The sequence below is a fragment of the Dermacentor albipictus genome, chromosome 8, assembly GCF_038994185.2.
Source record: "Dermacentor albipictus isolate Rhodes 1998 colony chromosome 8, USDA_Dalb.pri_finalv2, whole genome shotgun sequence".
In the NCBI taxonomy this organism is placed as follows: Eukaryota; Metazoa; Arthropoda; class Arachnida; order Ixodida; family Ixodidae; genus Dermacentor; species Dermacentor albipictus.
The window spans coordinates 15,890,785-15,916,030 of record NC_091828.1 but is presented as its reverse complement, the minus strand read 5'-3'; the positions used below and the strand labels follow the sequence as shown (position 1 = coordinate 15,916,030).

The window sequence follows — 25,246 nt, the reverse complement described above, 5'->3', positions numbered from 1 at the left end:
ATGGCTTCCTCACAATTCACTGTCATAAGTGCGGGTGCCTTCTGCGACCTGAAGATACAGTTGCTATCGGGAGAAGCAAATGCAAATTAACTTGTCTCTTCATTGAAAGTGCTCGCATTGAAGAGTTTGGCGATGCTTGTGTTAGCCAATAATCCATGTCCCTATGAAAGAAAGAGTTGGAATTCCTGTGCATGCATTAAACATGATAGTTTTTGCCTAGACTGCAAGTGAGTTGTACTATCATTTGCTCTGTTTCGTTGTTAGTAGGCACACGCATTAAAAAAAAAGAAAGCGAGAGAAAAAAGTGAGGGTATAAAAGTAGCGTCCATCTGGGAAATAAATTGTTGGAAGTTAGTGCCAGTGTGTGTCTGTTTTCTCTTCTACGTCCTCTTGCTTTTTGCGCTACAAAAAAACTGCACAATAAAACATGCTGCGTGATTCTGGATGGATTCTATGCTATTCATTAAGTTTGATGAGGTGACCAAATTGCAGATGCATACTCAAGTTTGGTACGTAAGGAAGGTTCACGAATCGATGATGGAGGCAAGGAAAGCAATTATTTAATGAAACCCATTATTTTTGATGCATCAACGGCAAGTTGAGTGATGTGCTCATCCCATGTTTCCTGCTGATTTGGACTCCTCTAAGTACTCATATATTACTCAACCTTGGATATTATGGATGACTTTAGTGCACAAAGATAGGTAACATTGGAACTCTTACGTGAGATGTGCATTAACTTGCACTTGGTGATGTTAAGTTCAATCAACCAATCTGAACACCAGTTTGCGATTATTTGTAAGTAATTTTGTAGGGTTGCCTGGTTATGCATCAGGTTACGCATTTCGTGAGTGCATATTTAAGCACAGCCCCTGTTCCTGCGACGAGCATCAGCGGCGCTTGCCCTTTCCTACCTGTTTTTCTCCAGCTTTCCTCTCCCTACTGGCTCTGAGCCATGCTCCCTCAAGGGCTGCGGAAGGTAGCACTAACCTTTCCTTTCTCAACATGAACCACTTTTCTCTCGGCGGTGCCTTTGCGCCACCGAGACGTCAGCATTTTCGGCATGCCTCACTTGCAGCCCGTCACGCCTGCTGAGATGCCCTCCCCTCTACACTTCGACGTGCGCACCGTCAGCTGCTCCCTTCGGAGCATGCACAGAACGATACTCAACTCATGCACTGCTTCGAACAGCTGTCTGCGACCGTCAGCAAAGCGGCCTGGACACCTTTTCTCTCCATGCCATGCATGGTGGGATGGCACAGTCATTGCAACGAACACACGGATGGAGCAACAGCCATCTCGACATTAGGCATATCACACCGTGTTGGCTGCGTCTGGTTACGTTGGCTATGCCAGTGCGTCAAACTATAGACGTTGTTGTTCTCACCAACGTGACATAGCGTGTGTGCGCGCTGATGCTACGTCAGGCTATATATGCATCTTAACTGAGCGATTTTTTTTTTTACCGATTAATTCAAATTTTGTATAATTCGAATTTCCATAGCATCCCCTAAGAATTCGAATTAACGAGATTTTACTGTGCTACATCTTACAAGCCCCACCTTGTGGGGAAAAACAAATGCAAAAAGATATCAAACAGACTCAACAAAATCATGCAAGCAAGCAAGTGACCGATAGAAAATGTTATTCAATCAATACAGCGGCACATGCTGCACAAATTTACCCGTCATTTGACCGAAAAGAAATATGTGCACATGTGCACCCCATGTTGCAAGATTTAACAATATTTCCTATCAGTAAGCTGTTTGCTTACATGTTTTCGGTGAGGCTGTGTGGTAATTTTTTGTTTATTTCCAGTTCACTACCAGGTGGTGCTTGTAAGAGGTGTATAAGTTACCATGCCTTTCAGTAAAACAAAGTAGTTGAGACGTCCATTCCACCCTGCTTGTCCACAATTGCAAGCCATGCTTGGCAGTACATGACCCTCAACCAAGGGGCAGCATGTAGTATCACCAGTGGCTGGTACGACTGCCACACTCAGCAGCACAGCCAGTGGGCCAGCGCACTGACCAGTAGTTTTCAGCTGCTGCATCAGACAAGCAGTACAGTGGCTAGACGGGTTAGGTGTGCCACCTGCCGGGTGTGAAGCGTAGTTCAGCGCTTCTCCACATAGTTACGACAAATACTGCGTTGCAATCGGAGGCCTGTCACAAGCGGTGCATGTCGTGCACTGTTGCAGCCGTATTACAGCGGAAATGTGGCATATTTATCACTGTATATAAACAAGAAGCGGTCTTCACAGCGATACCATAAACAGTTACAGATTTCTGAATGCAGTGGAGCACAGTAACTTGCAAAGGTAATCTAGCTGCCTTGTCCATCAGCTATTTGTTTCCCAGTTTGAGAAGCAAAAATATACAGCTCTTAACGCCGTTTTGTTCGGTAAACACGTTAAAATTGACTCTACGAAGAGCAGCACAAATTATGGACAAACAAAATAGTCCTTCATCAGTTGTTCTAAAAGGAGAGCTAGAGCTGAAATTCATTTTACGAATCAGCAGGTGCTGTACGGGAACGTAATTCATGCAGGGTGTATTGTTATACCCTAAAATGTGTAGTGAAAATGACTTGCTCTGAAAGAAGGTAAAATAAAATCGAATAAGTATTGATATTCACACAACTAAACGTGCAGCTTTATTCCCTGGCTTTATTTCATTGCCTGTATAGGTGCTATTATAAACAAGATGTGTGGTAATTTGTGCGGAGCTGTAGACATTTGCAATATAAACGAACAATTTTTTGCAATAGAAATAAACTTGTTTTTCTAAAAAAAAAAAACATTTTTTACCTTTTTCGATGATCTATGATCAACTATGATCTATGATGCGAATAGCAGCTTGTAGCATGCAAAATAAGTTTGTGCTCTTGATGGTCGTACACGTGTACAGTCAAACCTACTTATACCAATATTCAAGTGCTATGAAAATTCCATTGTTATCACCAATGATTGTTACGACCAGGTTGCACGAAAAAAATCAAAATAGGGGGACAGCAGAGCTGTACTGAGAAAATTATATTGGTGGGGATGCCATTGCCACTCCCCATCGCATTCAGAATGGCACTGCTATAAAAACTGCAAAGATAGGTCACGGGGGGCAAGCGATGCCTTGGCGGAGCTCGCACATCACTTTGGTGGCCCCAAAAGGGGCCTTTTTAGAAAATGCGATAAGGCCTTGTCACCAGCCTGTCACCTTGAGAAATCCAGAAGAAACAATGGGGCGAGATGGCCACAAGCATCTCGCCGTGTACATCTCACTGGCTTGCAAGAGAAAACTCTATGCCCGACAGCCATGCTTGCCTGGTGTGAAACTTCTCCAAGGCATCCAGGTGCTCCCCATAGTGGAGCAGAAGATTCCTCGTGAGAACGAAGCCCCAGAGGAACTGAATCATCTGCCGGGCCTCTTGCAAGGACAACATTGAGGCAGCCTGCTCTACCGTGTAATCACTGTCGTCGTCGCTGTCACTATCCAATGCAAGCATGTTCGCGATTATCACCTCATTGGTTAGAAGCACTTCATTTCCATATCTACAGCAGTGCACTTTCTTTTCACCGGCAACGTCGTGCACTGCCAATGATCAGCGGGTGGATCAGTCATCTTCCGTTTCAGTGGCAAGTCAAATGAGGCTGAGAAACCATGTGTCCAGAAACAACTTCAATGCAAGCAACAAAGATGAGCACGAGTGGCTTAATCCGTTGACAGAACTCCACAGAATGCGGGGCCAGCGAGCAATCTTGGAGCAGTGCAGTTGGTGCAGTCCATCATGTTTCTAAGGGTGGCATGGGCCCAGCCCATTCGTGTTCCGAGAGGTGGAAGAGCAACGGGAGAGAGGCACACGGAGAAGGCTGGAAAATGAGCACGTGGTGGCAGTTGGGGCAGCGGGCCATCGTGCAGTGGCTCAAATTTTTCGTTTTCTTTTCAAGGATTTCGCATTTCACTACCTTTCAGCACAGACACCCAGCAGCCAGACTTGATCGTCAAAACCAATAATGCGGCATCGGAGCATTGTAGTAAGCGGGTTATTTCCCCATGGAAAACATACAAAGTTGACAGTGCAGCAGCTTCACATTGTTATAACTGATATATTGTTAAAACCAGTATCGTTTTAGCGGGTATGACTGTATTTAAATGTAATTAGGGTAATATTTGGTCACACGCATCAACCAGCAACTCCAAGCTTTTACACCAAACTATGGGACCCTCGTCTGTATATTATATCTAACCCATTCACTGTATTTATAGCTTAATAAACTAAATAAACTCAAAATGAAACGCAGGACTGCGTTACAGCGCTCGAATACATGTAGCGTAGCATAAGGTGCTTTCTTATTAGGAGCCAAGTTCTTGCTTGTCACAAGAAAGTGCAGGAGGGTTATGTCGCTTGATAATACCTGCTCGCAAGTTCATGTTTGTGCTGCTCACAAAGAACCATTCCAGAAGGCCTCAGCTGGAAAGAGGAACAGTGCATGCAGCAGCCATATTCTTGTGAACTGCGGCCGCTACACTTGAAGATGAATTTTATTCTGCTGTGTGGCTGTTGATAGTTGTCACTGTACTTGCCAAAACGTTTTCAAGCTTCTCACACTGAATCATTTTGTTGACCGTCTTGCAACAGGTTCACTTTCTTGCTTGCGTATAAATACTCATTCTTCACTTGCTCAACAAGTGTCATTTTCATTCGCATCCTCTTTGCTTGAAGCGCGTGTTCACATTTGGCTCGCTGATTCTTTAGGATTATTTTGGTGACTTCGACTGGCATCCTGTCGTAGTCTTGCTTATTCTTTCTGCAGGAGTTTTCTTCAGCTGGAGCATCGTAAGATAAAAGAAGCGGTGTTACTCATTAGCCGCAGATGGACCTTAGAAATTAACCTCCACAATACATTCAATGAAATGCTCCTCGAAGTGGCGCTCTCACACAACTAATGCAGTTGAAACATTTTCTTAGCCCAGTGATGTGCAAGCTCACATTTCTCCGAAAGTTCTGGGTCTCGTGGCATAAAAATAAGTGATATTTAGTCTGTGGCTTGCGTGTTTGTAGCCAAACTTACGATTCAACGGAAAGTAAGGTGTGGCCCTATGGCTAGTCTTCTTCTGTGTAGGAACACTTTCAGTCTGTCTAGAAGCCCAAAAAGCTTCCCATTCACAAACATCCCCCACAGTAATCACTTCGCTTCTTAATCTTCTATGCAAATTATTGAAACTCTGAGAACTATCGGAACTGTGAGCAAAGTGCGCCGTGCCGTCAGCATGTTAAGGGGAGACACTGGTTTGAAAATATTTTTTTTAAATTTTCAGTATTTCCAGCTGAAATTTTTATAGAATATGTATTTTTCACAGCTGAAAACAAATATGCAATTAGATTTGGGCTATCACTCCCACATTTCAAAATATTGACTGTTTCATAAACTTACATTCTGCCCAGTCTTTTGACAGCTTTCCCATAAAAGATTGCTATTAATTTGGTATGACAGCGCTCTATAGAGACCAGGGAGTGCAGGGAAACCATAATTTTATTTTTAGCTTCATTGGTTCAAAAGTTATGGCCTTATCAAGTATACTCATCAGAAATCTGAAACTATTGCGTAATTTTACTGTTGATTAAATCATTGTTCTAAATAAAAGTATCAAAATTTCTTGGTTTTATTGCACTAATGAATGTATAAGCTTTCAAATGCTGCAAGAATTATCAAAATCCAACCGCTACATCAAAAGATACTGTGGGCAATAGCCTAGGATGTGATAAAAAATGTTTTGAGAAAACAAGAAAAGAAGTTTAGGAACATGGTGAGCATTTTTATTCAATAGGAGAAGGTATTAATCAGTGTGGTGACGATGCTAGAAGCCACCAGGAACGTAGTCATGATCATTTTCCTTGGTGCGCTTTCTTTTCATTGCACGCCTGAAGTTTTCAGCATGTGCATGCTTCTTATCGGATGCCACTAGTCGGCGACTGTCCTTTTCTGAACATCTTTCAGAGGCTACGGCATTCTGCTGCAGGTGCAGTTCATTTAGTATCGCTGCATCTGCTCTCCCTTTGCCTGCATTAAACCTTGCGACTGCTTCGGCCACAGCAGCTTCCACAGTGAAAAGGGAGGCATGTTTGCTCTTTGACACGAGCGACCAAATGACAGAGTGCAGGCTCTCGTTCGGGTTTTGGGTTTTGCCTCGCTGACAACGCTTCAGCAATTTCTTGTCAGAGAGTCGCGTATACACAGGCCGCAAGGCATCAACAACATGCTCCGGCAGGTTGTAGCGGTGCTTTGGAGGAGTCTCCTTCTTGGCAACAGCCCTGTTGTACTTGCACCAAGATTCTTCACCACTTGGGCAATGCGAGTGATTTGGGCTTGCATCAGTAGATGCTACGTGATAAAGAGTTGCCCAAACAGCATTATGCATGGCTTCGATGTTTCCTTGAGTTTTCAAAGCCCATCCATAATATGTAGTGAGCTTCGTGACCAGCTCGCCCGTGAGTTTTCCTTTACCGCCAAGGCTTGGCTTTCCGTCAGCTCTTTGTTTCTGCAGGAGGTTTCGAAGAGCTGTGCCCATGCGCTTATGCACATGGTTGACACAGTCCTCTTTTTCTATTGGCACAAAGCCATACACCTGTGCCTCTTGCAGGCTATTGAAGGCCCGGCTGTCTCCATCACATAACATGGTTGTGTAGCGGAGCCCATGCCTTTCTAATGAGCGGCCAAATAAAATTTGTGCCGCTTCCACCTCCATTTGGCCTGGCTTACTGGAGGTGTTCTTTTGGCATCTGTGGTCAGCTAGCCACTCGGCATACCTTGGATCGTCCTCCTTCGGCCCTAGCTGGCACCCCAAACAGAAGTTCGATAGGACGACGAAGTCAAGCACGTATCCCGTAAATAGCTCGATCACTGTCCCTACACAAATATGAGATGAGTGGCCCCTGGTCAACCAAGTCCCATCAAAGGAAACAGCGATGTTTCCAGTATTTCCGTAGTCCAGATCGGCATACAGTGTTTTCACCGTGCTCGCGCAGTCGTCAATAACGAACGCGGCAGCCTTCTGCGAGGCAGGGTTCATCTTCAATTTAACATAATCTTGGTAGGTCTTCGTATGCATGCCTCTCCGCGAAATATTCAGAGTGGAAAATATATCGTTTAGCGCAGTTTGTCCGTTCCCTGTGCTCATTGCCGCGCGAACCGCGAGCACGTTGACTTCGAAAGGGCCGCGCGCCGCGTCCCCCCCTGCTCTTGGCGAGCTCCATACAGTCTTCAGTTCTCCGCACTCATCACAGGTCAGCACAAGTTTCGCGGCGATGCCATATTCTCGGTCTTCTTTGGAGATGCTGCCAGGCCCGCCACACACACGGCAATTCATGCACTGAAGCAGTTCATTCACCAACGCTAAGCTTACGACGGTGAACGGCGTTCCAGTCGTCGCGGCTCCTTCAGAGTCTCGAATAAAAGACCGCTTGCGTCGTGTGGCTGGCGTCGACGAAAGGTCTTGCCGTATATCAGTCGCACGACACTCGATGGCCACTTTTTCAGCGGCAGAAGCCAACGGAGTGTCGACGCGCACAGCTCGCGTGTGATCTTGGGTCGCCGCTATCGCGTCAGCGATCGCGGGTGTCGCGTTCGTGATAGCGCCGGCACAGCCCGCTTCTTCCGTGTTCTCGGCGGCAGAATGTCTCACTGGTGATATGCTGCGTGCCCTCGGACGCCGTTTTCGCTTCTTCCCGAACGCATGAACCGTCCGGAACTTCCGATGACCGCCTGCCATCGCACCGATCGCACAGCCGTCGCTTAGGCCTCTTGGCAAGATGGCGGACTGCGCGCCGCTGTCTAGCAGACGAATCCATTGGCATCCAATAGGGAATCAGGAACTGCCCCACGTGATAGAAACGCACCAATAATGTGCGAGTATGAGTTTTTTTTTTTATGCGTGATAGCTGTGCCGTTGCCAGACGGAAAGCGCTCTTCCGCTAGGAACAGACAATAGAAGAATGCGTCTTTCAAATGAGACCAAAATGGCCGCGCTACTTGGCGTGGTTCTCGGGCGTTGCCAACGTTACTAGATTAGTTTCAGTCGTCAAACTCCGCCGCGGCACCTGACCCCTTTCTGTCGCGCCCGCGGGGTGGCGCGCGCGACACTATCGGCCCGAAGGCGGGCGGCGCGCAACGTTTGTGCGGGCGGACAGAGACGCCGATGAGCGCAGCAGCGTGCCACGTTTTGCTCGTGTTTCTGATTTGTATGCCAGGAAAATTCTGCTCGCCTTGTGAGCAAACATGCCTGCAATGGAACAATGAAACGGCAATGAAACAAGAAAAACCACGAGAAAGAGATGAAGTGATAGCTAGGGAGGGTGCCGCGCCCTTCCTAGCTATCACTTTGTCTGTTTTCACTCCTGTTTTCTTTTGTGTTTTATTAAAAACTTGCGAGCATTCTACGACCAGTGTACCAGGCCACCGGCTTTGAACTTCGTGCGCATTTCCCAAGGGCTATAAACTTGTTGCACTAATCATTTCAGGTCATCAAAGATTTTTCGGAACAGCTAAACTTGACAGAACACAGTGCAATTCAAAGAACCTGAAGCTTTTTGCATCATAACAAACGACAAAGTCGCTGCGAGTAACTTTGATGTCGACTTTAGACATTGTCGATGATCTGCCGCGTCCAGTTGCGCTCTATGTTTCGACAGCCAGTTAATTATCAAGATTCACTGGAGGTAAGGCACACTGTTCACATTTGTTGTGACTGCATACACGTTGCACTGTTTTCTAGGAAATTCCCTCACTCATGTTTTTTCAGCAATAGATTGGACTAGTGCGTTCCTTCGATTGTGATGAGTCCCATCCTACTGTAATCAACTTCCCGCAGATTCCGCCTTCTAAGCCTGTATACACCTGTTAAAACAGCGCTACGTGCTAGCTAGTGTGGAAGGTATGTCAGGCCCTGTCTGTGCTCGTCGGCATCATCGACACATTTAAGCAGATGAGAGAAGCCTGCCAGTAAAAAAAAAAAAAAAAAAGTTTTCGCAATGCCATTGAGGCGGCTTTGATAAGTTGCCCGGAGCCAAGCAGCTCACCAGAATTTGCTTGCAATGAGCACACTTATGCTCGAGGAAACATAAGGGACAATGCTGTTTATTATCTGTGTGGATATGTCATTCATAAAGTCAGAAAGGGCGCACCATGTGAACTATGCATAGCGGACATAAGCTTTGAAATCCCAGCAGTTGGCTGCGACAGTTACTTAATTGAGTGCAGAAGTCTCAAGCAAGGTTCCTTAAAGCACCCGACGCCAAAGATGCTGGGCTTTATGAAGACTGCTAACAAAAGTGTGTCAGCTTCCCTGGATGAGGCAGGCCTTTGCGGAGAGATATTATGGAAGGTTTTAGATGATCTAGAGGGGTGCTGCCGTTCTCTTCGTGGTTGTGCAGAGCATTTGTTCGCGTTCACGTGCGAAGTACTGAATTTCTTCATTGTTATGCGGATGCATTTTTACTCCAGGGATACAAACTGTCATCTAGAAAGCAGTCACAAGGTAGCTGTAGCAACCAAGAAAGCGCGTCTTTTGTGAATATCGATGCATCATGCTTAGATTCATCAATCCGGCGTTGTACCGGTCCTATCATTTTTTTTCATCTGTACATAGAACATGCCACAAATGAAAAGCCTCACTGTCCTCTTCATTCACCTATTAGCTGCTTTTTACAGAGTGCACAATGTAAAAATGCTATTCTTTGAATACTTAGCGCCACGAAAAGCAGCAAAAGAAAAGAAAAAACTGGCATTGAGTCGGCGGCGCGCTGCTGCCTTGGGAAGCTTCTGTAGCCAACCGGGCCAACCGTGGCGGCAGCGCCACCTCGCGAGAGGAGACGGCAGAGGGTCACGTTCTCGCGCCGCTCCCAGGCGGAGTTTTACAACTGAAAAGCATCTAGTAGCGATGGGCGTTGCGGCGTTGAATATGACCGTTTTTGAGGTGGTTTCGCGAGCGAAAATGGCCATGAAACTGACTTTGAGACCGAATAACTCGACTAATGCGCATTACATTGCTACAGTATTTTAGGAACAGTTTCTTTAGGCCTTATTATGAAAAAAAATACTTCAAAAAATCGATTTTTTAGAATTTTTTTGGCCTCCCAGACCCGTGTCTCCCCTAACCGACGACTTAAATGACCACTTTTAAAAATTACTCGTTGTAGCAAGAAACGTGCACTCTCTCAACATAATTTAGTCATATTTTTTTAGGTTTTAATGTGCAAACTGATTACTTAACCTCATAACCTCATAGCAGAGTGCAGGGTTGTCTGCCAAATTTCGATAACACCATCAGCAAGCCAAGCAGAAATGATACCTAGGCACCTGTCGGTCAAAATACACCACACATCTCACCTCGTGCCTCGTCTTTGAGCCGCTGCACCATGAAGCTCATAGCCTCCTTCTCGTCCAACTCACTCTCGAGGAAGGCGTTGCGCTCAATAGCCTGTATCAGAAAAACAATGCGTTCTCAAAAAGAAGCAGCATTAAAGACATTTTTTTCATTGGACTAGTATGCCACGTTATTGCACAGAACACTGAACCTTAAGAAAAATGTTGCTAAGTGACGGTTTCTGAAAATTTCATCCCATTTTGCATTTTAATTGTTCCTGAACGCATTAATACTAAATTTGAGTAATCTCCTGCAGTGGCGAATCCCCCATTAGAATGTAAAAAGGCAAAATAAGCTGTTAATCTCAAAATGGTGCTTTGCCTTGAAAAGTGGCTTTGATAGCTAACTACCGTACTTACTCGCATAATGATCACACTTTTTTGTCAATAAAATTGACGCAAATTAAGGGGTGCCATCATTACGCGAGTTAAATTTCCCGCAAGAAGAAAAAAACTTTTTTTTTCATGCCACGTTTGCTGTGGGATGACAACAGGTCAACAAATGGGCGGCTGCCACTGTATGTAGTGCGGGACACCAAAACAAAAATGGCAGCCGGCGGAGCAAGCCGAACGTGGCGAACGTGATTTTTTTCTTCTCGTGAGTACATTACATGCATTGAAACAGTTGCTTCCGTATCAGCAATGAATAGTATCGTTAATATCGGCAAGTATGCGGCAATATAACGTAGCCATGTCCACTTTAAGTGGAAAGAAACAGATGGGTGCGCTTAGCTGCCAGTGACATAGAAACACATGGTGGGCATGCTGCGGAAACTGCGGCATTTGTCTTCACTACTATCCTAATACAGCGGCATGTTTCCACTAAGGGTGGGTGAATATCTTAGCGGTGTTACAAGCATCTGCGTATGAATAGGGTACACTTCATTAAAACTTCTTTCTGGGCGAGTTGGTGCATACTTGACATAAAACTGTTTACAGCGCAAACACATGCAACCACAAAGTAAGGGACAGGACACAAGCGCTGACTGTCAACTAACATTTATTAACGGAAGACGGGTGCATTATATAAGGGGAAAGGCAGAAGCGAAAGGGGAAGGGAGTGATACAATCGGGGAAAATGATGATGCGCATCGATAAACGAACGTGCCAGCAATCAACGCATTCATGCGCGAAGAAACAAGAAAACGATAAAACTAGGCAAAGACTAACAAAAGACGAGGGATACTAAGATACAATGAAATCATAAAACAGCCGCTTCCAAAAAATGAAGCTCTGCCGCAAAAAGCGATACAGAAGGGGTGCTCACGCACTTGCTGCCATATTTGTGTATGTAGAACGTTTCCAAACTGACGCGCGCCGTCTCGTCGGCACTCTTGCCGAGAATCTTCGTCTCTCCCAAACGAGCCTCGCATCCTGTGCATCCAATTACATGCGCGACCACATGTGCGTACTTGTCCTTTAAGTTGCTTAGATTTCGGGCATGTTCCCCCAAGCGTTCATTAATGCAGCGGCCGGTTTGGCCGACATAAGCCTTTCCACACTTCAAGGGAATGGCGTAGACCACTCCTGTGGAACACTTGATGAACGGCTTCTCATGTTTTAGCTGGCAACCTCTTTTTTTAGAGTTGCAGATGCGTGGGCACAACTGTGCCAGCTTGTTGGGTGCCGAAAAAACAACGGAGACACCATGCCTGTTGGCTACCTTCTTAAGACTGTGCGAAGTCTTGTGCAGGTACGGCACAACCAAAGGCTTGTCGGTCTTCCGACGGTCATCTTTTACTCGTGTTCCCAGTTTTAGCTTCTGAAGGAGGGTCTCAGACACCGCAATCAAGGCCGAATGGGGGAATCCCGCCGCCACAAGTCGGCTGGCCTGATTCTCAAAACATGTCTGCATCAGGTGCGGGCACGACTTCTGAAGAGACGATTCCAAACAGTGCGACGCTATAGCTCTTTTTACAGTTTTGGAATGCGCTGAATCATATGGCAGCAAGTCCTTTTTTGCGCGAGGGAAGTAGCCCCAGCAAACGTGGTCTTCATCAAAGGTTAGTCTCAGGTCTAAAAACTGTAAGGCATTTGCGTCAGGTAGTTCGTGGGTAAAATTTAGCCCAAGTGCATGCTTGTCAAATGCGTTTAAAACTTCACCTACTGTAGAGAGGTAGGTGAAGGCCGTCTGCTTTTTTAAAAGCACTAAAAAGTCATCTACGTATCTAAAAACCTTTAAAACGAACCCCCCCAAAAAAGACCTATCTAAAAATCTATCTACCTTTGCTAAAAAAATATCGCAAAGAATTGGAGCCACGCAGGACCCAATGCAAATACCGTTGCGCTGCAAAAAAGGCAGGTTGTCATAAACAAAAGTAGATTTGAGGTAAAACTGCAACAACGATATAAAATTATCTACTGACAAGCCTGTTGAGTTCCGGAATGACACTTCGCCGTTTGCTTCTACGCATTCTCTAACAGCCAACAAAAGCTGATCTTTTATTCTGTTTTATTCTGTGCCTCAAGATCAGCTTTTGTTGGCTGTTAGAGAATGCGTAGAAGCAAACGGCGAAGTGTCATTCCGGAACTCAACAGGCTTGTCAGTAGATAATTTTATATCGTTGTTGCAGTTTTACCTCAAATCTACTTTTATTGTTTATGACAACCTGCCTTTTTTGCAGCGCAACGGTATTTGCATTGGGTCCTGCGTGGCTCCAATTCTTTGCGATATTTTTTTAGCAAAGGTAGATAGATTTTTAGATAGGTCTTTTTGGGGGGGTTCGTTTTAAAGGTTTTTAGATACGTAGATGACTTTTTAGTGCTTTTAAAAAAGCAGACGGCCTTCACCTACCTCTCTACAGTAGGTGAAGTTTTAAACGCATTTGACAAGCATGCACTTGGGCTAAATTTTACCCACGAACTACCTGACGCAAATGCCTTACAGTTTTTAGACCTGAGACTAACCTTTGATGAAGACCATGTTTGCTGGGGCTACTTCCCTCGCGCAAAAAAAGGACTTGCTGCCATATGATTCAGCGCATTCCAAAACTGTAAAAAGAGCTATAGCGTCGCACTGTTTGGAATCGTCTCTTCAGAAGTCGTGCCCGCACCTGATGCAGACATGTTTGAGAATCAGGCCAGCCGACTTGTGGCGGCGGGATTCCCCCATTCGGCCTTGATTGCGGTGTCTGAGACCCTCCTTCAGAAGCTAAAACTGGGAACACGAGTAAAAGATGACCGTCGGAAGACCGACAAGCCTTTGGTTGTGCCGTACCTGCACAAGACTTCGCACAGTCTCAAGAAGGTAGCCAACAGGCATGGTGTCTCCGTTGTTTTTTCGGCACCCAACAAGCTGGCACAGTTGTGCCCACGCATCTGCAACTCTAAAAAAAGAGGTTGCCAGCTAAAACATGAGAAGCCGTTCATCAAGTGTTCCACAGGAGTGGTCTACGCCATTCCCTTGAAGTGTGGAAAGGCTTATGTCGGCCAAACCGGCTGCTGCATTAATGAACGCTTGGGGGAACATGCCCGAAATCTAAGCAACTTAAAGGACAAGTACGCACATTTGGTCGCGCATGTAATTGGATGGACAGGATGCGAGGCTCGTTTGGGAGAGACGAAGATTCTCGGCAAGAGTGCCGACGAGACGGCGCGCGTCAGTTTGGAAACGTTCTACATACACAAATATGGCAGCAAGTGCGTGAGCACCCCTTCTGTATCGCTTTTTGCGGCAGAGCTTCATTTTTTGGAAGCGGCTGTTTTATGATTTCATTGTATCTTAGTATCCCTCGTCTTTTGTTAGTCTTTGCCTAGTTTTATCGTTTTCTTGTTTCTTCGCGCATGAATGCGTTGATTGCTGGCACGTTCGTTTATCGATGCGCATCATCATTTTCCCCGATTGTATCACTCCCTTCCCCTTTCGCTTCTGCCTTTCCCCTTATATAAGGCACCCGTCTTCCGTTAATAAATGTTAGTTGACAGTCAGCGCTTGTGTCCTGTCCCTTACTTTGTGGTTGCATGTGTTTGCGCTGTAAACAGTTTTATGTCAAGGGTACACTTTAACCAATCAGTGTAAACGTGGCTACTATTATTGCCGCTTACGATTTGTTGTGTGTTCACGAGTGCAGACGAGAATCGAAAGGCACCTTTTTTGTTGTTGTTGTTGACCACAACCATTATAAAGCCTACACATAATTAAGGCAAGTTTGGTTGTAGCTTTTTTTTTTTGTCATGGAAGTGTGGAAAAGTGATGAAAGGAATCAAATGAGGCATCTGCTTAAGAATGTTTGGTGCGTGCAGACCGCTTGGTTTGTCTTTAAGAGTCGTTCGCATAGCATTCGACAGATGGTAAGCGCGATCATAGCTAGACTTGGCACACGACATATCACTGCGGCAAGTTCAGGGTGCGATCATTACACGGGAAATAAAAAAAAAAATAGAATTTTGCCGACAAAATTCAGGGATGCGATCATTACGCGAGTGCGATCATTATGCGAGTAAATAGGATAATAAGCTACTTGGTATGTCTTCAGGAGTAGTGACAAACGAGGCAATAAGATTGTAGCTGAAGTGGTGTTCAGCATAGTCAAAGTCCCATGAATTTTGGCAATGCAATTTACTAGCTATTTACACTAAAAAAAAAAAGACTAGAAATGTCACTTTTAAAGGCAATGTTGTTGCTTGACAAATTTTGCAATTTTCTCACCAACACTAACACGAGAGTCATGTAGCATACAAGCTGCCGCTACTGCAGCTGAATGCAATGGAGCAAGGCAAACAAGGAAATCTGTGTGCACAAAAATCCCACCACATACGTTTTTGTCATCTGCTTTTCATTCATGCAAATCTCTTCTGTGGCTTGATTGGCCACGCTTATGCAAGGAGCATAAGAATTACCAACCAGCCAAAACAAAATGCATCTTGTAAACTTCAATGAGTCTCCCAATGTTTAATCATAACCATTATTACTACTTTGCAGCCACATATACAGTAGAACCTTGTTGATATGACCGATCCCATTATGTACAATTTTCTGCAGCCAATGTTTGCGATCAAGAACATAGAAAATGACCCAACACAGTTAAATTCTTTCATCCTAGTTAATACGTTGCCCAAAAACACTATCTTTCGGAACCAATGTTCAGTAAGTAACTACATTGTGATGATACGACACGTTTTCCGGGTGCTAGATCCCACGTAAACATTGAAAGGCGCAAGGTGTGACGAACAGTAGCTGCCTGCCATGACAGCTTCCCCGCAATACTCACCCACCCATCTGACATGAAAACACCACTGCGCATTCAGTTTCTCTTTCCAGTACCAGCAAATATACCAGGTTGTTGCATGCTGCATTCACAGCTATAGCTGTCAACCCTAATGCGCTAAGCATTACCTAGTATCTGATTCACAACATGTGGTGCCATTGGAAGTGAACAGCATACTTTTAATGGGAGACAACCTAAACGTGCTGCTGTTTCTTGCTGTAGGTGGCGCAAAGTGAGCGTCACGTTTTGCTCTGGCGGCATTGTAGGCATTGTATTCCAGTGGTACCCACCAGCTTGGTTTTGTTTGGTTTTCCATCACTACTTTAAAACACTACGCAATATGAAAACACCAACACGCACCCATGGTTGATCGGGCCCCATCAGGTTGACACACGTCGGCGTATAGTGCCGTAACGATTCAAGCTAAATGGACACATCAAACCTTCCCACCAAAATGCCCCGCTCTAACCCTAACAAGCAGCTGATCCAGGCCGAATTCAAGGAATGTAAATGTATGCTTGCCAAAGATTAAAAAAAGGAAAGGAGAAGAACACCTGGCAATCCGTGTCTCGAGCTCCATCAGTTTGGCGCTGTGCAGCAACGATTCATGCAACACTTCATATTATACGAATGTCAATTACAGCTGGAGTCTGCCAAATTTTTTAGTGACTTCGTATTATGTTTTCCTGGTTAGTACATTTCTTTTTTCAAAAAGGTATGTAGAGGTCCTACTGTAAGCTGGACTTCAAAGGCATGTATAGTATTGGCAACCAAAATATTTAAAACTACAAAGGGCACTGTGTTCAATTTTTGGGCCACAGCACACTTTCCACACGACAGACAACCTTTCCGTTCAGCCAAACCCATGGTGATTTCTCGTATGTACACAATGGGCAGTGGACCTGACAGTATAGACCGAATGCAGCATACGCCTTGTTCGCTGTTTGTAGCAGTACGACAGCAGGCGATGCCCACAGGCGGGAGGATGCTTCGATGATGCCTTTGGTGAGCACTTCCTGTTTGACTTGGCATTCAGAATGGGACACGCAATATTACCGATAGGCTAGCATGACCAGTATATGTATACGGTGAGTCACAAGCAACGTTCGGCCTCAGGGACTGTCATTGACTTGAAGGTGTGTCTATAGGTTGCTAGAAGACGAGAGCTCTGCAGCTTTGTTGGATGGACAATATTAGGGGTCGTTTCATTAGAGCAGCTAGAAGTGACATACTTTAACGGTGGGTTGCTATGACACTGGGCAACGTGACTGATACAATAGCAGTTGGAATAAATCAACCAACAAGCCAAACAAATTTCAATGACAATACCTTCCACATTTCATGTTGTGACGTTATTAGATTGAGCAATTACAATGCACTAGTAACACTACTAGTTCGTTTGAAGTGCCAATAACATCATTGCACTAAGTGAAACCTGGCTTGCAAGAGATCAGTTCTACAATGTTGCACAATTATGTACTTGAGTCTCATACAAGGGCAGGAAAGAAAGAGAGATGGTAGTGTAGTACTGTATATACTGTGGAAACTAAATTACAAAGTTCTTGACGACTTAACAGATTAAGATCAAGACTCATATGAAATGTTCGCGGAGCTTGAGAATACCATTATCGGAGTAAGTTACAAGCCACCAAACTCTCACACTCAAATTTTTTGGGAGAGGCTCGAGAATATGATATTAACACGTGTACTTGGTTATCCTTTTTCCGAGGACTGCATTTCACCCGCTAGCAACATAAAGTTATCGCTCAGCGCAAAGCGCGCCTGCATGATTTGGAACTTACTCGAATGTTATAGCTGATTCCATCCGTTGCGCATATTCTCGTCAAACTTTGTGTAGTCAGATTGTATGCACAATACGAATTATGTAGTATTTTCTGGAAGGCACAGGGGCACCAGCAATTACGCTCTACTTACACTGGAACGTTCAATAAGTCATGTATAAAAACCGACGCACTTGACCCGCAGATCAGATTTTGATGATCGCTGCCTGTACTCGCTGCTATCGTTGTGGTGCTTGGTGGGCACAACTTTGCCCAATTATGATATTCAGTTTTTGCGACTGTGTTCTTTACTGTCACTACAATGTGACAATATATAACATTGTCAATAGAATGACAGAAAAGGGCAGCTGTAAGCGACAGTTTTAACATAAACATAGCACATGCACATGCGACGATCAACACAAAAGATGGCTCCCATTCGAAATATAAATTTATCTTCATAAGGCTTCAGAACTGTATTTCTAATCCCACAAGAGTAACAGCAATGTCATCCACCATCATAAACCATACTTCCAATTGTTAACTTACAAATGTTAACTTACTGCGTCATGCTTTTTACAAGGCTTCAGAAATTTATTGTGAATTTGTTGTGAAGTGCTCATGCCCAATGCCAGCTGTTCCAAGGGTGACCAGGACCTTGTCAGGCTCTTGCCTTCTGTGTTGGCGCCCTCTTTTCGTTGAAAAGAAATAAACTTTCAAATTTGAAGTGAGCCACGACAAAGCAGCCAGTCATTTTATTTGGCCCCACCAATCTCCAATGTAGAGACATCACCACTGCTGCCTACCTGGGAGTGCAAGATGAGTGTGAGTTGGATGTCTCACTTCATGTCATTCTGACCACATGTGAATACAGCCAAGTGCAATAGACACAAAAACGGCGATGAGCCTCATAACTGCTTGGTACAGTAGAATGCATGAGTGCCACTGATTCAGTAATCGCCCTATTTGTTCATGCACAGTAGTGTGGTGATGCGATGAAAAAGAGTTGCATAAAATGCGATTAACCTCGCAATGAGTGACGAAAGAAAAGAGAAAAATAACTGATACAATGTGATGCATAGCCTTGGAAACAAAACCATGATGTTTAACTAGATAAAAGGACATTCAAAGGACAAAGCTGATGACGAAAGCATTGGCTCACAGAGAGGTAGGTGCTTCACCTGATTCAGCTTGGACTCAAATTCCTCCAAGGATGCCACAGTTGCCCTGGAAAGGAAAAAGGCAGCCACGCTTAATAGGAACTCTAAAGAACATTGGCACTTTATTTTGCCTGCAATTATAGCTTCAAGAGGTCCCAGAAAACTGGGAAAATTAGAAAAATGAATAGCCACGTTAACACTTTCTCTACTGGGGATGAGACTGAATTGTTCGGCTATTGAGGGCGTGCTGGGCTTGTCCAAAGGAAAACCTTGTTGAAGCACAAGTTCATCTTTAACGCACACAGTTAAGCTTCACTGCACATTTATTTTTATTTTATTTTCTTGCTGCGTCGCATGAAAGGTGACCCCACAAAAATAGGTACAGTAAAACCTTGTTCATAGGTTCTGGAAAAAAAATGCGAGAAGAAACACACTAACCGGGAAAACATACAATCGAAGTCACTCACAAATTTGGCAGACTCAGTTACAGTCAAAATTGAGGTAATGTAGAGCACTGCAGCACGAGCTGCCAACACATGCAAATCCGGTAGAGCCCGAGCAGCCAACACTGTTTTTGCAGTTTTGGCAAGCTTGCGCTCCTGAAATATGGCTCGTGTCAATGATCTCTTTCGATGGAAACGTGCCCACTTCGCAAGAGACAAGCTAGTGAGGCCCAAACAGCACAAGGTGCAACTATGTCATTTTCCTCTTGCATAGTGGGTGATTGGAAACCAAAACGACACTAAGCTAGTGGGCAACGTTGGAATACGATGCCGCCAGAGCGAAACACGACGCTCACTTTGCACGACCTGCTGCACAGAGCAGCAGTGCGCTTGGGCATTACCTCCTTTACTAGATGTCTGCGGAATGGCTCGCGCTCCCAGCAGAATGGGCCTGTCCTCAGTTGTAAACAAGCATCACGAGGTGGCATTCATGACCAACACTCTTATCACGGGCGGCGGGCAGTAGCGACGGCTGATGACCCAGTACATGGTGTTTACATGGTCGGCACCGCGGTGAAACTATGATCGGCACAATCCTTTGGGCGTGCACTTTAAAGGTTTGGGTGTGCACTTTAAAGGTTGGTTGTCGGGCACAAGAATAGCTGTCGCCTGAAATCCTTGCAAACATATGCTGAGCTATGATGAAGGTTAGTGGCCTTCGAAATAAGCGCGCATGCCTTAAGAAAATTTCAAAAGCCACATGAGGTAGTGCCCAGTGGTTCCACCAGCGACATGTGCTCGCGACCGACCCTAGTGGAGAGGAGAAAAGGGAGAGGGTTTGGAAGCTGGTTTTCCACTCATGCAGCAGGCATCTTGTAAAGCTTGGGTTGCTGGTGCCACATCACATGTGTGGTCAAACAGCTAGATCAATGAAGATGCCTATTACACTAAGGTTGGTAGCGACAGCAGAGGACGCTATGTGTGACAACCTGCAAGTACTGGAAGATGAAACGCCCTGTGCCAGTGTGACAAGGGCAAGCTGCCGTGGTGGGCGCCTATTGCTCTTGAGCCTAGCGTGCCTCCATCTAGCATCCAAAAAGCTTACCCCACGGTAACAGTTTCGTGATGCCGTAGGTGCTGAAAGAGCATGTTTTTTGGGAATGTATTAAAATGACTGATAACCGTCTGGAATGTGTCCTGAGATTAGTATGCCAATTTAAACATTGTGGCTCACAATGATAGGAACAAAAATAATTTTAAACCTTAAATAAGGAATTATATTTTTCCTGTATTGTATCTGCAACACATCACTTTTAGAGGTAACCACTAACGATCTCATGGACTAAACACAATGACAGAACCAAGCAAATGCTAATTCTAAACAATTTTTTTTTTCAGAGAGGGCATAAAGGGGTCCGAGCCACTTTTTGGGTTTCAGGGAAAAACCCAGTCCACAGATAGCACACGCTGCTGTGAGCGTCTCAGCCAAATTCTGCAGTCGTGCATGGCATATGAAGCTCACAAGTGCAGTACGAAGTCACCTTTTTCTCAAATGCTCCGTTTTCAACAGAAGCCTGCTCCTCATTCTTTTTTTTAGATGTTTTACAGCAGATTCCCATATGCGGATGCTATTGGCTAATAGATGATCTCAATCAAGAAGGGCGTTTAAATCAGTGTGCTTCTTCCTACTGTTAAGTGTGTATATTTGTTGGCAGTTTAATAAACAGGCTGAAGTAAGCAAAAATGTGCTCTTGAATTTCGATACTAATTTCATACTTCCGGAAAAAGCCGACTATCATCTGCTCGTGCTCGGCCATCGCTGCGTGCATAGAAATTAACCTTTCGCCACCTTTCTTATTCGTATCATAGCCTTCAGGTCTAGCTAATTTCTGCTAGTTTTGAACATGCAAATAAAACTCACAGGAAACTTAGGTCAAACAACATGCACGCTTGCCAGTGTGTGCTCACTCCTGGCTGTTAGTGGTTAGACACCTTGGCAGACTTTGCTTCATACTGAGCGCTCCAATATGTGCAAGGTAGATGTGGCTACTATCCGTCGGTCAAACTGGGTGCAGGACAAAGCCGGTCCCACATCACGTAGCATGGCCATACTGGAGCATATGAGCACGAGCGTGCCCTCAAGCCCTGCCGTGCACAAAGCAAACACCATGCATACGCACTACAGTTACGTGTATCTGCTGTCTGCCACGTAGCGTAGATACCGCGGCTGCCGTGGGGTGCCGTGACGAGTCTACAGACTGAGAGCACTGCGGCTCGCACTGCGGCACAGCACTAATGTTTGGCACGTCGTAAGTGCCAAAATCTGAAGTAGTGGCATCTACGTGAACATCCAAAATCAAATTTGATCGTTCAGCAGGAGGAGTATTGCGGGCACGTCTAACTCCACCGTAGCTTTCACAGTCACTGAAGAAGAGCGGAGGCACTGGGCCGAGGGTGTTCCAACAACTCCACTTCTGCTGAACGCATTGAAGTAACATCTGCGGCAAAGTATTTCTTAGTCTAACTTCAAATGCATTTCTTGACTTCTATAAAAGTGGTCCGGCCCCTTTAAGCATTCTACTCCCTTCAGGAGACCTCTTGCCGATAAATCTAATTCTCCCTAGGACCAATACACTAAAACTAACATAGATAAACTTGAACACGTACAAAAGAAAGCTCTTAGCTTTATAATATTTTCGGATTTACCTCAACAACATCGTTATTAGGTCAAAACTCGAACCCTTGGCACGGAGAAATCGTAAACCCGGACAAAAATTCCTAAAGCCATCAACTAAAAGACACTACAAAACTGACATGAAAATGATCTCCTCTTCTTCTGGATACACCACAAGGCAAAAACACAAGCTCACTATAATGCCTTTTCAAACCAAGAGCAACTGTTTCAAATATTTTTGTCAGCTGTCATTGATTCGAATGGTCTAAGAAACATTCAAATTCTACAACCTACAATACCATTATTTCTGTTTCATTTAGCATAATAAATGCTTTTCCTTTTTGTACATGACCTTGAGGAGTGTTTTGTTTGCGTTATTACCTTTTTTCAACTTGCTGAATTTGTACTTCCTTGTAATGTGCTATATGTAACATATTGCAGCTTATGCAGCTTCCCACCCTGGAATTTTTTTTTCATTTCATTTATTTACCTTAAAGACCCCACTAGGGGGTATTACATAAGGAGTGGGTGTACATGAATAAATAAAACACTCAAATTTGTGACAACAGGTACTCAGTCACATTGGCAGAAAAAGATGAAGGACAGGCAAAAGCGACGATATTGCGAGGAAGGCCGTTACATTCTTCGGCTGCACGAGGAAAAAAAGATGCTGAAAAATTAACAGTTCTCACACGTGTACGGGAAATTTGCAGTTGGTGACCAGTGCGAGGAGATATGTATGCGGACGGTGTGATGTAAGAAGCACTGTTAAGTGATGAATAGTAAAGCTTATGGAATAGACAAAGTGTTGCTACACGTCAGCGGAGGGATAAAGCTTGCAGCCCATATTCCACTTTGAGGGCAGTAACACTGACTTCGTGAGAATAAGATGAGTGAACAAATTTGGCGGTACGATTTTATACCGCTTCAAGGTCGTCTATGAGGCATACTTGATGCAGGGACCATATGGCTGACGTATACTCCAGTTTTGAAAGGATAAGTGACTTATAATCCAGTAATTTAACGTGTTGGGGTGCATTACGAAGGTGACATTTCAGAAAACCGAGAACTCTATTTGCCAATGATATGACGTTTGTAGTATGTGCATGTCATGACAGATCATTGGACAAAGTGACATCTAAGTATTTGAACGATGTTTGTTACTGCTTGTTAGGTTTGTTAGCAAATGTGTACGGGAATGTAATGGGACGCTTTTGGCGGGTAATGGAAAGAATTTTACATTAAGTCGGGTTAAGGGTCATTGGCCACTGGTCACACCATTCCTCGACACAGTCTAGATCACGCTGAAGTTTTGCTGCATCGCAATGGTTAGAAACTGATCAGTAAATTACACAGTCGTCAGCGAACATTTGGATTTGGCAAGATAAGTGTTGAGGCAAGTCGTTAATATATATTAGAAATAGGAGAGGACCGAGAACAGAACCTTGGGGTACACCAGATGTTACAGGAACAGGGTCAGAGGTACGATTATTAACAAGGATGTGTTGAGATTGGTTAGACAAGAATTCCTTGATTCAAATCAGAATGTTGTGGTCCAGGCTTAACAGGTTTAGTTTTAATAGCAATTGTTGATGCAGCACTTTATCAGTAATCTAAGAAAATGGCATAAGTTTGTATGTTGTTATCAAGGTTAACATGCAAGTCGTGAAATGAAAGTTGGGTCTTGCATGAGAAGCCCTTTCAAAAGCTATGCCGAGATGGATGAAAAAAGTGATTTTATCGAGAAATGCCGTGATATGAGAATAAATGACATGCTTTATGATTTTGCACGTGACACTTGTTAATGATATGGGGCGGTAATTTAGTGAGGAATTTTTTTTAGCAGATTTGTAGACAGGAACAACCTTCCCCACTCTCCAATCACTTGGCATGTGACCTACAGAGAGTGAATGAGAAAAGAAAATACAAAGATACGCAGTAATAGTATGTCTGGTGCTCTTTAACAGCTTGGAATTACTTTCATCGACGCTTGTTGAAGAAAGCTAGATGTTATCTAACAAAAATAAAATTCCATAGTAAGTTATTGTGATAGCAGGTATAGTACACAGAGTTCTAGCCGGTGTCGTAGGCAAAGATGTGCTGGGTTCTTTGGTGAAAACTGTGCTAATGTTAAAGGTGTAAGCGCATTTGAGGTCCTTGATGGTTTCTCCCAATTCATTGGTCAGAGTGATAGCGCTGATTCGATAGGGTTGATGACCTTCCAAAATTTTCTCTGGTTATCATGTAACAATTTGGTCAAATCGTCATTGAAAAATTTGTACGTAGCATTTTGCACAGCAACCAGGTAGGCATTCTCAGCAGTATAATATTGTTGCCATGCGTTAGACAAGCCTGTCGCCTTAGCAGCACAAAAAAAGTGTTTTTCTGCCTTCTAATGCTTTTAGTGCCTTAGTGAACCATGGCTTTTGGTGGTTTTCCCGGAAAGTAATTTTAGGAATGAACTTGTTGGCCAAGTCCTGCATTTTGCATTTGAATACCCCCCAGCTTTCCTGGAGAGGCATGCTTTAAAATTGGGCTTCAAATAAAGGGGAAAAATTTCTAAGCTCGTTAACTGCATCGTAGTTACCTTTTTCATATAGAAGAATTGTTTTCTTACATATGTTGCGGCGTTCAAGGCAAAACGAAAACTCGGCATGGATAACTTTGGGGTCACTAATTTCTTGAAGGTAAGTGATATGTGATAAGCTCTCAGAATTAGTAGTTAGTATAAGATCCAAAATATTAGCACTGTTTCCAGCAACAGGCGTTGGTTCCCCTACTAACTGAGTGAGATTGTCATTCAAACATACTACTATAAAATGTTTTAATTCTCTGTGGTTCGCACCTGAGGGAGCTAGTTTCTGCAAATCGATACCGAGAGCAATATATGTGAATTTGGATGTGCAGTACCGAGAGCCCTCAGAATATTGTTAGCTCACTTGAAAGGTTAGGTGAAGTATGCGGAGCCCTGTAGCAAACACCAAGTAAAATGGATTGCGCCGATGAGTGAAAAATTCGCCATAACATTTCTAGATCAAAGACGATGTCTATTGGTACGCATGATAAGTTAGGGCCCACAGCAATCAAGACACCACCCCCTCGAGAGCATCTGCGGTCATTTCTGAAAACCTGCCAAGTCAGCAAGTACTTCTGTGTCAGTGATATCAAGGGGTAAGCCACGTTTTGGTTAGTATCAGTATGTTGCTGTTTGAAGAAATCATGATGTTAGAGACGAGTTAACGCTTAGGTAGGAAACTGTGAATGTTTGTGAATATTGCCACAGAGAGCTCAACACATGCCAGTTACAAGCACTCTCATGAAATACCCTTCCAAGCGCCTCATCGCTAAAGCCCCTAGGCATTACTCATCGCATCGCCATTAGAACAGTGCCAGCCACGCCTCGCACATGGCAATACAGCGTGTGTCTCCTGAGCACGCGCACACGGATGAGAAGCCACAGCGTGGCTCCTGGCCTTCGGGGCGCATGAAAAGTGCATTCGGCGTGGAGATGCGGTTGACTGTGAAATAAGCTCCTGTTAACTCTTCTTTTAAATTGTGTGAATG

At 44.4% G+C, this 25,246-nt stretch overlaps 1 protein-coding gene across 7 annotated transcripts in view; it reads right to left on the bottom strand.

The window, feature by feature from the left end:
- Positions 1 to 25,246, bottom strand: part of nudE (Nuclear distribution protein nudE) — a 284,398-nt gene that overhangs the window by 173,730 nt on the left and 85,422 nt on the right. For all 7 annotated transcript variants that reach the window (XR_011507835.1, XR_011507836.1, XM_070523077.1 and 4 more), the window contains exons 5-6: positions 18,587 to 18,632; positions 10,382 to 10,472 (exon numbers count right to left, since the gene is read on the bottom strand). Coding sequence is in view for 5 of the 7 variants with exons in the window: in XM_070523077.1 (XP_070379178.1) it covers positions 10,382 to 10,472; positions 18,587 to 18,632 (137 nt within the window). In the remaining 2 variants the exon portion in view is untranslated. The remainder of the gene's footprint in view (positions 1 to 10,381; positions 10,473 to 18,586; positions 18,633 to 25,246) is intronic.